Genomic DNA, 18,001 nt, shown 5'->3' on the forward strand with positions numbered 1-18,001 from the left:
GTTACTCTAGGAGAGCTGGACAGGGCTGTCAGAGGTACTTCAGTTATCAGCAGGTCCAGTATCTGCTCCTTTGTGCAAGAAAGTACAGGATGAGTATCGCCAGAGCCATACAAAGAGACCTCCAGTGGGACACTAACGTGAATGTCTCTGACCACACCATCGGAAACAGACTTCATGAGGCTGGCCTGAGAGTCTCATTAGATCACGGCACCTTCATACAATACTTTTGCTGTGGCCAAATACAAATGGACTCCACACCTTTCAGATTTCTCCTTGTAAAAAATTTAAAAAAGCTGAAAACCATGATTTTCTGCCTCCTTCACAACTATGACCTACTTTATATCCCAATAAAATACCTTGAAATTTGTGCTTCACTTACTTTTTGATCGTATCACTTTTTACAATCTTTAAATTAAAATAAAAGACAACTTAAATAATTTTTTAACATAGAATCTTTATTCCATTTCTTTTACAGATGGCTTGCTAGTACCACAAGAGGAGGTGAGTAAAATAATTTCCTTCAGCAAAACAGAATTAACTTATGAAACAATTTCTTATTTCTTATTGTTGAAATACTTGTTATAACTATCAGGACCTGATAGTTTGGTAATAGGATAGTCGGGTCACAGTCTTTACTATAAAATATATAAAGTTAGTTGAACAGAGATACAGTTCCTACATTTGTAGTCAGAAGTTTACATCCAAACACTAGTATGAATGTTATATTAATTTTAGGCTTTTAATGTTTTATTTGAACCATGTCAGGGTAGAATAATGATAAAACATTCATTTTGTATCTAAAAATGTAAAATTGAGGGCACAAGCTTGAAATCATTGTTGATTTCCTATAATCCAGAGTCAAAATCATACAAATATATATATATGCAAATCCCTACTAATATTAGGTTAAAAGTCCTTTGGTGAGCTGCAACCCAACCACATGCTTTTTTATCCATCATCGAGGTCCTGGCATAATCTTGGCTGCATATTTGTCCTCTCTCGTTTGCTGAACTGGTAGACTTCATTTCAGCTGAGTGGTGTTTGGGGACGGACCTCACTTTTAAGCATAGTCCAATAGTTTCAATAAGGTCTTTACAGTGATGTTGCAATATTGCGGGCCAGGTTGAGAGCAGAAAATGTGTATTTTCACTCACACTGTCAAAACAAATATACTGAAAAATCAAGAGTTCATTTGCACTGTGGATTGGTTATAAAGCAGTAAATAACATTAGTAATAATCAGACAGCGGTCATACTTTTATGAATCAAAATTTTGTGGGGGAAAAAAACCGGAATGAAAACTGAAAAGCGTAGACACCACACTTCCTGCAGAGGCTATGGGTGTAGCCTTAATGTGTCTGTGGTGTCCTCTCTTTGTTTTTTACAGGAAAATATTTGATCATGTCCTTGCGCACATCCACTGGTGGTTCAGTCACAGGTCTCTGTGATATTACTGTCATGGATGTCAAAGGGCTCCGTGATGTCACTGGTGATACAGGGTGATACTTTTGCCTAAAGATGGTTGCTCTCTCTTTGGTGTCTTGATAGCTGATTTTATCGGGAAAAAAATTAGAAAAATATCAATTACAATGTCAGACATAGATTACAAATTCTATAATCTGTGAAATATTTAAAAAGGCAAACAGAAATTGATTCTTACCAGGATGAGAGAAGATGCTAGCTGCACCTGAAACCCTCTCCTGTTCAGCATCTCTTTCTTGGGAATGTTGTAATCTTTGCAGTCCCGCCAGGCGTTGATTACGGCTAGGATGATGGTGTGCCAGAACATGTAAATGTACCAGTAGTGCACTTTCATTTTGAACTTGTACTTGGCAGCAAGTACAGGTCCTTCTCAAAATATTAGCATATTGTGATAAAGTTCATTATTTTCCATAATGTCATGATGAAAATTTAACATTCATATATTTTAGATTCATTGCACACTAACTGAAATATTTCAGGTCTTTTATTGTCTTAATACGGATGATTTTGGCATACAGCTCATGAAAACCCAAAATTCCTATCTCACAAAATTAGCATATCATTAAAAGGGTCTCTAAACGAGCTATGAACCTAATCATCTGAATCAACGAGTTAACTCTAAACACCTGCAAAAGATTCCTGAGGCCTTTAAAACTCCCAGCCTGGTTCATCACTCAAAACCCCGATCATGGGTAAGACTGCCGACCTGACTGCTGTCCAGAAGGCCACTATTGACACCCTCAAGCAAGAGGGTAAGACACAGAAAGAAATTTCTGAACGAATAGGCTGTTCCCAGAGTGCTGTATCAAGGCACCTCAGTGGGAAGTCTGTGGGAAGGAAAAAGTGTGGCAGAAAACGCTGCACAACAAGAAGAGGTGACCGGACCCTGAGGAAGATTGTGGAGAAGGGTCGATTCCAGACCATGGGGGACCTGCGGAAGCAGTGGACTGAGTCTGGAGTAGAAACATCCAGAGCCACCGTGCACAGGCGTGTGCAGGAAATGGGCTACAGGTGCCACATTCCCCAGGTCAAGCCACTTTTGAACCAGAAACAGCGGCAGAAGTGCCTGACCTGGGCTACAGAGAAGCAGCACTGGACTGTTGCTCAGTGGTCCAAAGTACTTTTTTCAGATGAAAGCAAATTCTGCATGTCATTCGGAAATCAAGGTGCCAGAGTCTGGAGGAAGACTGGGGAGAAGGAAATGTCAAATTGCCAGAAGTCCAGTGTCAAGTACCCACAGTCAGTGATGGTCTGGGGTGCCGTGTCAGCTGCTGGTGTTGGTCCACTGTGTTTTATCAAGGGCAGGGTCAATGCAGCTAGCTATCAGGAGATTTTGGAGCACTTCATGCTTCCATCTGCTGAAAAGCTTTATGGAGATGAAGATTTCATTTTTCAGCACGACCTGGCACCTGCTCACAGTGCCAAAACCACTGGTAAATGGTTTACTGACCATGGTATCACTGTGCTCAATTGGCCTGCTAACTCTCCTGACCTGAACCCCATAGAGAATCTGTGGGATATTGTGAAGAGAACGTTGAGAGACTCAAGACCCAACACTCTGGATGAGCTAAAGGCTGCTATCGAAGCATCCTGGGCCTCCATAAGACCTCAGCAGTGCCACAGGTTGATTGCCTCCATGCCACGCCGCATTGAAGCAGTAATTTCTGCCAAAGGATTCCCGACCAAGTATTGAGTGCATAACTGTACATGATTATTTGAAGGTTGACGTTTTTTGTATTAAAAACACTTTTCTTTTATTGGTCGGATGAAATATGCTAATTTTGTGAGATAGGAATTTTGGGTTTTCATGAGCTGTATGCCACAATCATCCGTATTAAGACAATAAAAGACCTGAAATATTTCAGTTAGTGTGCAATGAATCTAAAATATATGAATGTTAAATTTTCATCATGACATTATGGAAAATAATAAACTTTATCACAATATGCTAATATTTTGAGAAGGACCTGTAAGTCTAACACATTCATACCCCCCATGTATTTATTGTAGGCATCCACAATGTAAGGCCTCTCAACGTTTGTGAAGGATTTGGTGGCTTTGTTCCAACATTAAATCTTTGTAACAGGTTCTGGGCCAGCAATGAATGACACAAGGGTGACTGCCCTGTAGTCAAACCATCTCACAGCACAGATGACATCAAAGCTTCCTCTTTCCTTTTTCTTTAAGCTCTACTCATCTTTGAGGACACAGTTGAGTAAGCGTGCTTTCCTGGCTCTTCCCATGTAATGTAATCCGCAGTCAAGGAGCTGCACTACTAATGGGACAGAGGTGAAGTAGTTGACAGCATAGATTTTATAGTTCTGACCGTCTGAAAGCGTGGAGGAAAGCTCCATTACAACATCACCCAACATTCCCCAAGTTCAGATCTGCCTTGTTAAACAAAGCCCAGAAAAACAGCTGTGCGTGTATTTTTACAGCCAAAGTTCAAAATACTGCTACTGGAAGGCCTTGAAATACCACAACAGTAAATCATGTTTTCATTAAGAATTACTCAAATCTGCACTAAACCGATAAAAAAAAAAACATTTAAAAAGTGCAATTCAACAAATTCATTATATTTCCAGTAGAACATTTGAGAAGTGCTATGTCCCCATGTATTGCGCAAGGTGCATGTGCCATTTTGACTACCATCCTTACCCAAAGTGTTAAAACTACAACAAAGACAAAACAAACTGAAAATCTAAGTTTGAGCATGTCGAGATTTTACTCAGTGTTGAGATATCCACTTAAGTAATTGAGGAAAATGTCCATCCAACAATAAGACCTAATGACTATGTTGATATGGTCTTACAAGAAAAAAACACTTGCAGGCTTGTTTTTGGTATAGCTAAAAGCCATGTTGCAATTTGGCAACAGTTCGCCTTACAAAGTTAAACGATTTTCACCAATTCTACCAAGGAGGTCAGATATCCAGCCAGTTTCAAGCTTGTCGATGGCTACAAAATGTATGTGATTTCTCTGTTGCCTCCTAAGACATTCAAATAAATTTAATTTGGGGTGTATATATACATTTGAGCCTGTATGTGTAATTTTGAATTTTACCAAATCTTGTAAAGTCATTGAAAAAATCTGGGGAAAAAAGCACAATTCAAAATAAACATTAAAAGCTGAAAATATTGACACTGATGGCCATGAGGAGATAATGTAACTGTTATATTACTTGCAGGCAGCCAGATTTCTCTTATATTCTTTCAAGATCTTGACCAGCAGTTCTTTGGACTTTTTGTACGTTCTTTGCCCAATCCATGTACCTGACCATGACAGCATATTGTAAAATGTGTGTTCGAAAATTGGAAATTGGTTAAGTGAGCGACAAAAGCAGAAATGTTAGGCTTTAGAAAAACTGTATTCAGCAGATGAACAGCAATTAAAAGTTAGAAACTGGAGAAAAACAAATCAAGCAAAGGCCAAAAAAAGGAGCGGAGAAATACATCCTCCTTTTATTGATCTTCTGTTGTATGCCAGGTTTAAATGGCTTTTTGAAAAACCAGTTGTTCGTAATAAAATACTATTTTCAGTCTGTCAAACTGCGTTATCTGTGGATTTCTTCATTGATTCAACCAAAGAAACGGACAAATTGTGTATTTGTGACAGACTGCCGTTATTAAAATCCCAAAATACAATATTTAATCTTGATTCTTTGGTTTTCTGTGTTGACACAACAATTGTTCATCCGTTGAGTGATTCTAAGGTCAGAGTTAAATGACTTAAATATTTCACCTAAAATGGCCAGGCTCTGAACTATAAAGAACTATAAAGACCTTTTAAAAAGCACTGAGAACTTCAAGACATCTTTTAAAGATTACAAGAAAATATGTCTGCTTGGTAGGAAAATGCCAAGAGGTATGGCTTGAGACATTTTCACCACACTATATTCTAACTGTATGCCAAAAAATAATTTTTTTTTAGAATAGAAGGGATATTATGCACAATTTAGACCTGGAGAAGATGAAGGAAACGGTACAAATTGCAAAAGCAGAATGCATATATTTCTGATGCATTAAAACAAAAGATCAAAGTTTATGGAAGTAGAATAAAATACATTAATTTGAAAGTGACTATATAAAAAATGTCTTAAAAGGGTCTCAAATTACACGTTAAATATAAAAACAATCATTTTAACTCATAAGTGTAAAGAAGAATTAAATCTGAAGAGTTCCAAGCCAGCCCTCTCCCCTCCAAAACACAGTAATAAGAGAAACATCCCTCTGCTCACATGATCCCATGTCCACATGAGTGACTATTTACTGTTTATTTTTAAAATGTACTTAAAACATAATCCGCTCCTTATTTCTGTCCCCGCTGGCAGCCGCTGTTGATGTGTCGCCACTGCCGGGAGAGCTTTCCCAGCATAACCCAGCAGGAGCTGGAGCAGCACGAACAGAGTCACCGAGTGTGTCCGTTCTGCACGATGATCTGCGACAACATGGAGCAGTCCGTGTTTGAAGATCACGTCTACGGCCACGAGCTGTGAGAGCTGCATCATGAGTGTGCTTTGAATGGGTCTTAGTGGTGGAAAATGACTTTAGGGGGGATTTACTGCAAAAGCGTCCATTGTCAAGACCTGAAACCTGCAAAAATAATAAGCAAAACAAATCTTATATATATATATATATATATATATATATATATACATATCTATAGAATTTCCTCCATGATTTACCTCCCATTTTGACATCCTATGCCATTTATTTCTGCTTTCCGTGGAACTTTATTTTAATTTTATGACTTGTGTCTTTGAGGGAAGTTGTAGACTTTTTGGTGGAACATAAAATAAGTAATTTAATGAAAATAAGAAACATAAAATGGAGAAAACAAATCAATCATAAATGCACAGAAAATGCCCTAGAAGTAATCTTAATAAATACAAAGTAATACATTTCTAATCATAGATGTATAATTATACATGTAATGACTAAAACAGTTAAAAACCACAGAGAGAACCCAGAAAGATTTAAAGGAAAAGCAACTGGCTGATATGGCCCTGTTTTTCTGTTTCTTCATCCATATTGTAATATCTAATATAATGAGCAGATTATTTTTGTATGCAGGATATAGGTGGATTATTATTATTTTGTGTGTGGGAGTTCAGATTTATTATATTAAAAAAATAACTCAAAGCTACTCTATTGTATTTTTGAACCCATTGAGACCCAAGGCTCAGTTCATATATTTGTTTTGTTTTAATGTTTTTTATTTTAGTAAGTTATTTTTTTCTTTTGAAGTCATTGCCAACAATGTACCACAGACGGTGATGTAAAACAATGTCACAGCACTAAAAAGGTATTTGTTGATCTAACCAATCATATAGATAATTGTATTTCATTCTTTTTTCTTATCTTGTGATGATGGCAAGCCTACAACTACTAATTCAGATGTAAATGATTGAAGCACATGAAGAAAACTAGCTGTTGGTGTTCTGATACATAACTTTACATAAGAATTTAGAACATCTGTTAAATTTAAAAGTAAAAGTGATTGAAATATCTGTTAAACCTCCGTAAAACTAACACATTTGCTTTCAGTGATTAAAGTCAGTATAAAAACTGTTGTCTAATTGTTGGAAGTGACTCAAAAAGAGTTGTGTTTCTGGTTAGGAGTACCTGAAATTTACAGAGAAGTTGGCCAAACGTACATTGTTTTGTCTTAAATATCACTAAAGTTTATCTATAGAAACTAAATGTGTTATTCAGTGGAGCCATTAAGAACCTAAAGTGCTTGTTTGACCTCTGTCTTGCATGAAAAAAAATACAGTTAAAAAAAACAGCCAGAGTCTTACCAATGTCATGCTGAAAAACCTGAGGAACTCTATGGGAGAAAAGGTTACAGCTTAGCATTACCAAACCCGTCTATAAATAGCTGTTTAAGCAGCATTTAGAAGTTATTTTAAGCAAAGCTTCATACTTTTGACATTGTAAAGGAAATCCTAGTCTGCATTTCACTGGAACGTTGGTTGTGCTGCATAATAAAAGCTCATACAACAAATCTGGTGAAAAGTTTTTCTTTAAAAGATTTTTTTATGCAAGAAAATGTTAATTTACATGTTTAGCACTGAGAATTCCCCCGACCACCAAAAAAACACACCAAGATTAAAATTTCTTATCCAATCACACTTCATGACAAAAAAAAAAAAGAATTGTCTTGCAAAAGTATTCGTAACGCCCTTGAACTTTCCACATTTTCTCACCTCTACTTGAACATACCACCCCAATGGTGGAACATGGTAGTGGCAGCATCATGTCATGGGGATAGTTTTATTCAGCGGGCAGGCGATATCTGGTCCGAATTGATGGGGAGGAAGGATGAAGCTAAATTACAGGGCAATCATGGACGAACACCAGTTGGATGAAGCATAACACTTGAGACTAGTGTGAAGGTTCACTGTATCCTTAACCCTGAACAGAACAGCCAGAGCTACGACACGGAGCCGATCAGGAGTCTGCAACATGTGGCAGTTTGGGGCATTTATAGTGGCTCTTAAAAGCTTAAACCAAAATGTGTATGAATTAGTTTTCGTATAGAAAGATGAGAAAAACTTATTTTATCAGTTCTGTCCCCCCCCCAAAAAGAAAATCACACAAGTCATATGGCTGAAAATAGCATGCATTATGTTTTTATTTATTACAAAAATGGCTCTTTGTATCATAAAGGTTGCAGACCCCTGGTTTAGATGAAAGCATACCCATGTGCTAGAATGGCCCAGTCAAAGTCCAGAACTAAATCCAATTGAGAATCTTCAGAAAGACTTTGAAATTGCTTTTCAGAGATACTCTCCGTCCCATCTGTCTAAGCATGAGCCAAGGAAATGGGCAAACATTTTAGTCTCCTGAAGCGCTGCTGGTGTAGTTCCAGCCAAGGTATTGAGCCAGCAGCGCAAATACAAAAGCAGGGCACGCTTTCTAGATTTTTATTTGTAAACATATTTGAAAATCATTTATAATCTTTCTTCCACTTCACAACTTCTTAGTGTTGCTCCGTCACATAAAATCCCACAACAATACAGTGAAGTTTGTGGTCATAATGTGAATAAACTGAGAAAGTTCAAGGTATGTGAATACTTTTGCAATGCACTGTACTAGAAGGACGAAAACAATCCCCCTCTTCCACAGTGATCCTTATGGGACTTCACCCGGTCTATTGGCTCCAGGCGGTGAACCAGCCCTTTCAGGCAACATGTCAGTGAACGCTGCCACCAGTTACGATATAACAATCCATCCATAAATCTTCTTAAGGCGTCATCTGATTGGCCTCCTCCGGCGTGACGTCACGAGAGGTCAACTCAGAGAAGAGCGCCGGCAGCCAGTACTGAGCCTCCCCGCCTGCTTGAGAGTCCAGCCAAGCCAAGCCTTCTTTTAGCAAATGATCCTAGAAATACGAGGAGTCAGACATGCAGAATATGAGAACATAGTGGTCCTGCGGGGGTTTCGTGTTTGTTTGGGTAACTTATATTTAACTCGTTTTATTGCTACATTTCATCCCTGGCACATAGTTTGATGGTTTTTTTGTTTTTGTTTGCAGTGTTAAAAGTTAAATTATTAGATTTATTCTGTGTGTACATTTATTTCCAGTCGCCATATATGTTCTGCTTGTATGGATGAGGACACTATGAATCTCAGGAGTTGAGCTGTTAGATGAAATATAGCTATTTAATGAGAAAATACAAAAAAAGATAAATAAAAAGATAACACCAGCATGTGAAAATGTTGAAATTAAGTCCTTACATGCTCCAAAAAGTTTTTTTAAAATGACTTTATTTTGGTGTTATCTGGACCAGGACACCATTGCGAAAGAGATTTTCAATCTAAATGGGCTTTTCTGGTAAAATAAAATAAACGTAGTTCTTTCTCTTTTAAAAGAAAGTCAATTAGTTCCTGGAGCCCTTCTTTAGGTTAGAACACTGAAACGTTTTAATATAAACCGCCAACTACTAAATCAGATACAGATCTAATAAAGTTCCAAACATATGTAAGTATTTTTAAGGTTAAACAAAGGTACGAACACAGCACCTGGTGATTATCAAGCGTTCCTCACATTTTGCAATCTAATAATAACAAACTTGTCAAATAACTGCACACTAGGAAGAAATCTGTGGATATTATGGTTTTTTTTGTTATCAGACACATGTGACTTGGCTACTAAGCAGACTTTTGGATATGTACTCACAAGCACGTGACACGCTCGTTCCTTCTCCCACTTTAGGCTGCCTTTAATCTCACTCACAGTGACGTATCCTTTTTTCTACAAAACAGAGAAACGAAAGACTTCACTATACAGCAAACAGACACAATCTTCCAATTTAGAATAAAAGCAACATTTTTCGCACAAGAATTCAGAAAAGCAGATCTTTGTGGTGAAGGAGCTCAGCTCTCAGTTTTACCGGTCCACCAAAGCTTTAGCCCTCACCTATAGTAATGCAATAAAGCTATGCAGGGCAGCTCAGAGTAGAGCTGCTGATCCTCTAAAATAAAATGAATCAGCTGAGCTGGTATCTGATAAGCCAGTTCTCCTGCATAGTTCCTTTTGCAAGTTTTCCAGGCATTTCCAGACTCAGAAATAAATGGAGGGACCATATCTCTATCCTGACTGAACAGCGTGTGATTCTCCAATAAAGACCTGAGGCCTCATGAGTGGGTAAATTAATCCGTCGTACTCGTCGTCTTCCGATTATCCGGGACCGGGTCGCGGGGGCAGCAGACTCAGTAGAGACGCCCAGACGTCCCTCTCCCCAGACACCTCCTCCAGCTCCTCCGGGGGGAGCCCAAGGCGCTCTCAGGCCAGCCGAGAGACATAGTGCCTCCAGCGTGTCCTGGGCCGTCCCCTAGGCCTCCTCCCGGTGGGACGTGCCTGGAACACCTCTCGAGGAAGGCGTCCAGGAGGCATCCGGTATAGATGCCCGAGCCACCTCGACTGGCTCCTCTCGATGTGGAGGAGCAGCGGCTCTACTCCGAGCCTCTCCCGGATGGCCGAGCTCCTCACCCTATCTCTAAGGGAGTGCCCGGCCACCCTATGGAGGAAGCTCATTTCAGCCGCTTGTATCCGGGATCTCGTTCTTTCGGTCATGACCCAAAGTTCATGGCCATAAGTGAGGGTAGGAACGTAGACCGACCGGTAAATCGAGAGCTTCGCTTTTCGGCTCAGCTCTCTCTTCACCACAACGGACCGGCACAGCGCAACCATTACTGCTGCAGCCGCACCAATCCGTCTGTCGATCTCCCGCTCCATTCTTCCCTCACTCGTGAACAAGACCCTGAGATACTTGAACTCCTCCACTTGAGGCAGGAACTCCCCTCCAACCTGAAGAGGACAAGCCACCCTTTTCCGGTCGAGAACCATGGCCTCGGACTTGGAGGAGCTGATCTTCATCCCAGCTGCTTCACACTTGGCTGCAAACCGCCACAGCGCATGCTGTAGGTCTTGGCTAGAGGGGGCCAGCAGGACCACGTCATCTGCAAAAAGAAGAGACGAAATCCTCTGGTCCCCAAACCAGACCCCCTCCGGCCCTTGGCTGCGTCTAGAAATCCTGTCCATAAAAGTTATGAACAGGACCGGTGACAAAGGACAGCCCTGCCAGAGTCCAATATGTACCGGGAACAGGTCCGACTTAGTGCCGGCAATGCGGACCAAACTCCTGCTCCGCTTGTACAGAGACCGGATGGCCCCTAATAAAGGGCCCCCGATTCCATACTCCTGGAGCACCCCCCACAGGGCACCACAGTGGACACAGTTGAATGCTTTCTCCAGGTCCACAAAACACATGTGGACCGGTTGGACAAACTCCTATGAACCCTCAAGCACCCTGTAGAGGGTATAGAGCTGGTCCAGTGTTCCACGGCCGGGACGAAAACCACACTGCTCCTCCTGAAGCCGAGGTTCGACTATCGGCCGGACTCTCCTCTCCAATACCCTGGCGTAGGCCTTACCAGGGAGGCTGAGGAGTGTGATCCCCCTGTAGTTGAAACACACCCTCCGGTCACCCTTCTTATAAAGGGGGACCACCACCCCAGTCTGCCAGTCCAGAGGCACTGTCCCCGTCCGCCACGCAATGTTGAAGAGGCGTGTCAACCATAAAAGCCCTACAACATCCAGAGACTTGAGGTACTCAGGGCGGATCTCATCCACCCCCGAAGCCTGCCACCGCGGAGCTTTTTAACCACCTCGGTGACTTCAGCCTGGGTGATGAAAGAGTCCAACCCCGAGTCCCCAGCCTCTGTTTCCACCACGGAATGCGTGATGGCAGGATTGAGGAGATCCTCGAAGTACTTCTTCCACCGCCCGATAATGTCCTCAGTTGAGGTCAGCAGCCTCCCACCCCCACTGTAAACAATGTTGGCGAAGTAGTTAAATTGCATGTTTAATTGCATGTTTTGCTGGTTAAACTACAGAGCATTCTACCAAACCCCCACGTGCCTCTTTGTTCACAGCAGTTATGCCCATACACTTATCCATTAAGTTTGTAATGCCTCAACCTTTACCTGGCAATTCTGCATTTACATACAATAAATTATGTAGGTGGTATGTAAAATTAACAGATCAATCTGATTTTGAAATAATTAATTACTTGTTGGTTTTTTTGTTTTTAGGTTTTAGATCCCCTCATTTAGGAGCGTCTCCAACTCAAAATCCGTGAAGTTCCTTTTTATGATTTTTGTTTGTGCAGAAAGTATCACAAGTGCAGGTCATGGTTATATCTATTTTTTTTATTTGAGGGGCATGTCAAGGGAGGTGCCTGGTAGATGTCCTGAGGAAATGCACTTGGGTTAATTAATATTGTTTCAGTTTTCACGATGTAAACGTACCTGAGTAACCTCCAAGATCTAAACTCAGATAAACGGAAGACTCTGAATGAATTAAAATCAGAAACACAGCGCTTCTGTCTTTCCTGCTTATGTTATTGTTTTGATAAAATGTCTGACCTCCAACAACTTTATTCAGAGACCGAATGTGACCCGTCAGAAACGGTCATCATCCTAATGACTGCTTAGGAAAAAACACAATCTCAAATGTGTATCTGACTAACAAATGCAAAGAAAATGCCCGATAGAAATCGGTCATGATAAGAATAACTCTACAAACTGTAGTGAAAAAATAAAAACACCTCGGCAAGCTGTAGAACTACAGTGTGATCCATGTTCAGTTCTGCTGGGACTGACTGGACCAGGTAAGAACCGCCAACAGGAATCATCCCAAAACCGTTTCCCATCACCTTCAGTTTCTTTATAGCTCTGACCAGGTCATCCCTGTGGAGCATAAATTCAGCTATTTAGAAGATGTATGCCTCATTAATCACAATGACGTGCTGCAGATTACAAGAAACACAATGTGGCACCTTGAAGAACTTACTGGCTCACATCCTGAGCATATTTACCCCGGCCCTTCAGCACTCTCTGGTGGAGCTCGTCCAGAGTGATGAGTCCTGAAACACCCGAACACCACAGAGTACATGAATATGTGTGAAAAGTGTTCATACACCTTGAACACATTTCGCTCCGTTAGAAACACAAACTTCTGAATATTTTAATAGGATTCCTGGATACGTTTTCTTCTAGGATTGTCCTGAATTCACTTCCATCCATCTTCCCATCAACTATACTTGGCTTCCCTGTCCCTGCTGAAGACAAGCTACCACCATCACTTCACTGTGGGGATTGCCAGAAATGCTGCACTAATACTGCTTCACATGGCGTTTTGCATGTAGGCTAAAAAGTACGATTAAGGTCTCATCTAACCATAGCATCTTCTTCTACATGTCATTTACTGGACCTCTTATGACCTTTTTTAAGCAATGGCTTCCTTCCTGTCACTTTTCCATAAAGGCTTGTTTGAGAGCAGTTGTCCTGTCACCAGATAGTCCCACCTGAGCTGTGGATCTCTGCTGCTCTTCCAAGGATATCATGACCCTCTTGGCGGCTTTTCTGATTAATGCTTTCCTTGCCCGGCCGGTCAATTTATGTGGACGGCGATGTACTCTTTCCCTTTTTAGTTGATGAAAATAACAGTGCACCATACAATGTCCATGCAACACCTCTCAGATTTTCATTCACAATGATGCACTACTCTATGTTGATCTATCACTTAAAATACTAACAAAGACATTTAAAGTTGTAGGAAAGGTGACAAATGTAAAAAAAAAAGTTCTAAGAGTATGAATTATTTAGTAAAACATTGTAGCTGTGGCTAACATATGACTAAAGACTGAGCCGAGACTTAAGGACAGAGTTGCACCTTTTAAGCTCCAAGTCAAAACAATGAGAACCCTTCATCTTTCAAAGAGGAAACTCAAACCTCCATTTCTGTGCTTCAGGGCGAGGCACACTTCAATAATCTGTACGCCCAGCTCGTAGTAGAAATCACCCACACCGAGCATCTCAGACCAAAAGCCTTTACCAGCTGCAGCAAAAAGGAGACGTTTCTAAGTGTCAGTTGAAGCTTATTTGCGAAGAAAGTCAGGGGAACGTGTAAAAAAGAATTAAGATTTTCTTACAAGCTAGCGGGTCAACGCCGATGGTGGCACACATCTCCTGAAACTGGACCCTGAACTGGGAGTTCTTACGGATCTCTTGTTTGTGCTTGCTGGCAAACTCCTCCAGGTTGGATTTAAACGTTTCCAACTGCTTCGACATCTGTCCCAAAAAAACACACTGACTGAGTGAATAATTTGCTTTCTCTGTAGGTGAAAACATTTAGTTCTCCAGATAACAAACACAAAGCATCAAATGACAAAGCTGTGGTTGCAGTAAGGTGGAAAATAAATTAAAGGAACTCTTTGAAAACACATCAGATTTCTAGAGGAAAAAAAAACATTATGCTGAATATCCTTACTGGTATGGAATGGGTAATGTGTTGGGGACAAAAGGGTACAGAATCATTTGATGAAAAAGAAAATTATCAACCCACAGAATGATTCATCTGAATTCACCGAAAATTTTAAACTGAAAAACTGATGCGGCAGGCTGGTCCAATTTGCTGAAAAGTCGTTGCAGCAACTCAAAATGGTACTCATTAGTTTGTAAGGCCCTCACAGGTCGGGGCATGCTCCTTATGAGATGACGGATTGCGTCCTGACTAGAGCATCACTGAGCTCCTGGACAGTCTGAGGTGCAACCCGGTAGCGTCGGATGGACATAAACATGATGTCCCAGAGATGCTCTGTTGGGTTTGTCAAATGAAGGCCACTCAATGGTATCTGTTCTTTCATCCTCCAGGAACTGCCAGCATACGTTTGGCACATGAGGCCGGACATTATCGTGCACCAGGAGGAACCCAGGACCCACTGCAACCATTCCTGTTTTTGAGTTTGGCTCATTTTTGCTCCTTTAGTCCACCTGATGTGGTTGTTAATCAGCTGACACTGATTAACAACCCCCTTTACTGTGGAACTGACTATATTCTAGATGTTTAAATGACTTGATATTATACTCGGAATAAAAAGTGTTCTTTTAATTTTCTATTGAGTAGTATATTAACATTATATATGAAACACAAATCCTATTGTTTTGTTGTTGTAATGTGACACTGAAAATGTACATTTACATTCAACATGTATTTGAAATTTCTATCAAAACAAGTAAGGCAAACTCAAATGTGAAGAACGTTTCAAGGAACAAATGCACACAAAAACTCACCTGAACTATCTGGTCCTCTGCAAGTACGGTTCCTCTTTCTTTGTACTTGGCCTGAAAAAACCCAAACACATTAGGCCTATAAGAACCAGAAATTCTAGAAATATAGACACTTAAACAACAAGTATAGATTTCATAAGTGGATTATGTATAACAGGGATATGTGTCAGGAAATGTAACTTTTTTGACTTTTGTTGACAATTTACTAAAGTATCGGAAAGTTTTAAAATCAGCTGCTTCCGATGGAAAGGATGAGGTTAACAAAATGGGTTTGGCTCAGGAGATCACAAAAATTTATGATGCAGATGAATATTTTGCTCCTTTTGAAAGACATAAATGAGAACGGGCCTTCATAGGAAGTTAATGGATTGAAAAGCTACTCTCCGCATTTTGAACAGTTTTTTAGCTGTTGCCGTCTGACACAACTTTAAAATTCTTTCCAACCAGGAGGTTCTACCTGTGAAGGAGTCAAGGTGAAATCTATGTGAAGACGGTTGGATGTGTTGAAATCATTGTATTCTTGTGTTAGCAATAGTTGCCTTGCAGGCATAATCTCTTTGCACGAAAACAGCCTCATTTGCAGGAAACTGCAGCTAAGAACATTGCAGCAGAAAGACCCGTTTTCAGGATCCTCCAGAATATTAAAAAGAAGGCTTATCAATCTAAGAGTCTCCAGTAATGATCCAAGACCATCTTCTTCTGATGAGTCAACGACAAACCTGGTGCCACCACTGTAGAGTTTGCTCAACACAGGTGGGGTGGAGCTGGTGGGTGTGAGTTCATCTACTTACACTGTGAGGTGAGCTCAAGCTCAGTCATATTGGACGCAGAGCGTCTGTTAACATCTATTTCGAAGTCTTGCCACAGATTCTTAGTTGGATTTAGCTTTGGACTTTTAAATGTGTTTTGATCTAAACCGTTCCACTGTGGCTCTGATTGTATCTTAAGGGTTGTTGTCCTGCCTAAAAGGAGAACGTCCACCTCTGCAGCTTCTAATGGGGTTTCTTCCAGGATGGCTGCATCCACCTCTGATCCCTACTGAAGAAAGGAACCCCTGCAGCATGATGCTGCCACCACCATGTTTCATGGTTTGGATGGTGTGTTCAAGGCCATGTCCACATTAGTGTTCCATCGTAAAAATCTCAAAATGTTGCCTGTGCCGTTTTTGGAACTCTGGTATTTTTTTTATAAGTCCGTAAGTTTTTCTTCTGTGGACATAAAACGTTGAACTTCAAGTCATTATTCCGCTAATGCATAAGTTCAGTTATCCGTGTTAGTCACCGTAAAAGTTGTTTTAGATCATTTTGAAAAGTTGCCACATTCACCTGTATAGCAGGGGAATAAATATGATTTGATTTATCAAACTATCTAAAAAAAAAAAAAAACAGAAACTTTGAAATGACGACATAAATCGTATAAAACCAGCGGTAAACTTACCTCTGCTAGCTTCTTTTTGGCTATGGCCCCAGCCCCAACGCCTCTGCGATGCATTCTGACGAGATTTGGTCTAAATTATCAATATAACGATCTAAACGTCATGTTATTTTAACACAGGAAAAGGTCAGATATGTTTTATTTCATAGTAAACAACGCGGAAGATCTGTAAACCATAGAGAGCTTCGCCGGAAACCTGTTACTTCCACTTCCGCTGTCAACCGGAAATACGTAGGCTCTACTAGCGTTTGATGTGTACATTTATTTATTTGTAGTTTCTTGTTTGTTTCGGTGATTATTATTAATCTTGTATGTCTATGGTCTGACGTATTCAGTAAAAAAGAGCGCCAAAGCACAAATAAGTAATGTCATTTTAAACGTGGTTACATAACAACAAACTAACCTAACTTTATGACTACTGTCATGACTAACTAAGCATTCTGATCTGTTTTAGTTTGTGTCTGTAAAGTTAGATTTTTTCAATATAGGTCATTACTTAAACAATGAGAGACAGAGAGAATAATCCTTTTAGGTATATATTTTAAATGCTCAATCCAATGGAGACAAATACAAAGCTATGCACAATCCCGATAGGTTTTTGTAAAATTTTTAATTGAACTTATGTCCATTATCTGATTAAATATGAGCAAATTTTAAATTTATGTTAGTGTTTTCCAGTAAGAGTTCTATTTCAGAGGTCCACTGTATTTATTCAAGATTAGGATGATTTACTTTTGGATATCTAAAGTGAGCTCCTGGGTGTCCTGAAGCCATTATTCATAGCAAGTATGACCTTTGAGAAATGGGTATATTCTTGATTTTAAGAAAGACATTTGAATCTGTAAAATTATAGTTTTGACTTAGAAGAACTAAGTGTAGGAAGCTGCAAAATGTATGCAGTCCAACCGAAAAGAAATATGATTTTTACTTTTTGGAAATACTAATAATAACTGGTAATGTTAAGAATAAAAGGAGGAAAAAGTCATTATTAAAAATATTAAGTTAGAAAGTTGAGATTTAATAAAATTAAAATACTGAAATTCAAATTTGGAAATATGAGGCAAAAAGTTATTTCAAATTTTAAAAATATGTTCTAAATTTAAAAATCATATTTTTTGGTCAAAGTCATAATTATTGGACTCAAAATCAAAATGATCAATTTCTATAACTTAATTTCAAGTTTTAAAGCTGGATTGTTAGCTGTTGTGAGATCCAAAGTCATAATAATGAGATTGACTCCTAATTCTGAGACTCAAAGTCCTAACAACCTGACTACCTGACAAACAGACCACAGTTTGTGAGACTGAAGGGTTGTGAGTCTAACCAGGTAGTCAGCAGCACAGGAGCACCACAGAGGACTGTACTCTCACTATTCCTTTTCACTGTGTACACTTCAGACTTCCAGTACAAGACAGACTCCTGTCATCTGCAGAAATACTCAGATGA

The 18,001-nt window shown here is 39.9% G+C and overlaps 2 protein-coding genes across 3 annotated transcripts in view; one reads left to right on the forward strand and one right to left on the reverse strand.

Moving 5' to 3' along the window:
- calcoco2 (calcium binding and coiled-coil domain 2) overlaps nt 1–7,487 on the forward strand; it is a 20,014-nt gene extending 12,527 nt beyond the window's left edge. For both annotated transcript variants that reach the window (XM_047376679.1, XM_047376680.1), the window contains exons 14-15: nt 476–501; nt 5,812–7,487. In XM_047376679.1, coding sequence (XP_047232635.1) covers nt 476–501; nt 5,812–5,976 — 191 coding nt within the window. In that variant the 3' untranslated portion in view covers nt 5,977–7,487. The remainder of the gene's footprint in view (nt 1–475; nt 502–5,811) is intronic.
- Nucleotides 7,488–16,786, reverse strand: snf8 (SNF8 subunit of ESCRT-II). Its single transcript, XM_047376681.1, has 8 exons — nt 16,559–16,786; nt 15,125–15,175; nt 13,984–14,122; nt 13,785–13,889; nt 12,843–12,915; nt 12,598–12,739; nt 9,666–9,740; nt 7,488–8,867 (listed from the first exon to the last, which is right to left on the reverse strand). Exons 1-8 carry the CDS (start codon nt 16,610–16,612, stop codon nt 8,730–8,732), a joined length of 777 nt encoding a protein of 258 aa, XP_047232637.1. The 5' UTR covers nt 16,613–16,786; the 3' UTR covers nt 7,488–8,729.
- Between the last annotated feature and the right edge of the window lie 1,215 nt (nt 16,787–18,001).

This window comes from Girardinichthys multiradiatus, chromosome 10, assembly GCF_021462225.1.
Source record: "Girardinichthys multiradiatus isolate DD_20200921_A chromosome 10, DD_fGirMul_XY1, whole genome shotgun sequence".
NCBI classification, from domain to species: domain Eukaryota; kingdom Metazoa; phylum Chordata; class Actinopteri; order Cyprinodontiformes; family Goodeidae; genus Girardinichthys; species Girardinichthys multiradiatus.

Coding starts and splice junctions, on each gene's coding strand:
- snf8 (XM_047376681.1), bottom strand. CDS start 16,612: ATGCATCGCAGAGGCGTTGGGGCTGGGGCCATAGCCAAAAAGAAGCTA. Junction 9,741..12,597: donor TAGTTCTACAGCTTGCCGAG/GTGTTTTTATTT, acceptor TCTGTTTTGTAG/AAAAAAGGATACGTCACTGT. Junction 8,868..9,665: donor AACGAGCGTGTCACGTGCTT/GTGAGTACATAT, acceptor TCGTATTTCTAG/GATCATTTGCTAAAAGAAGG.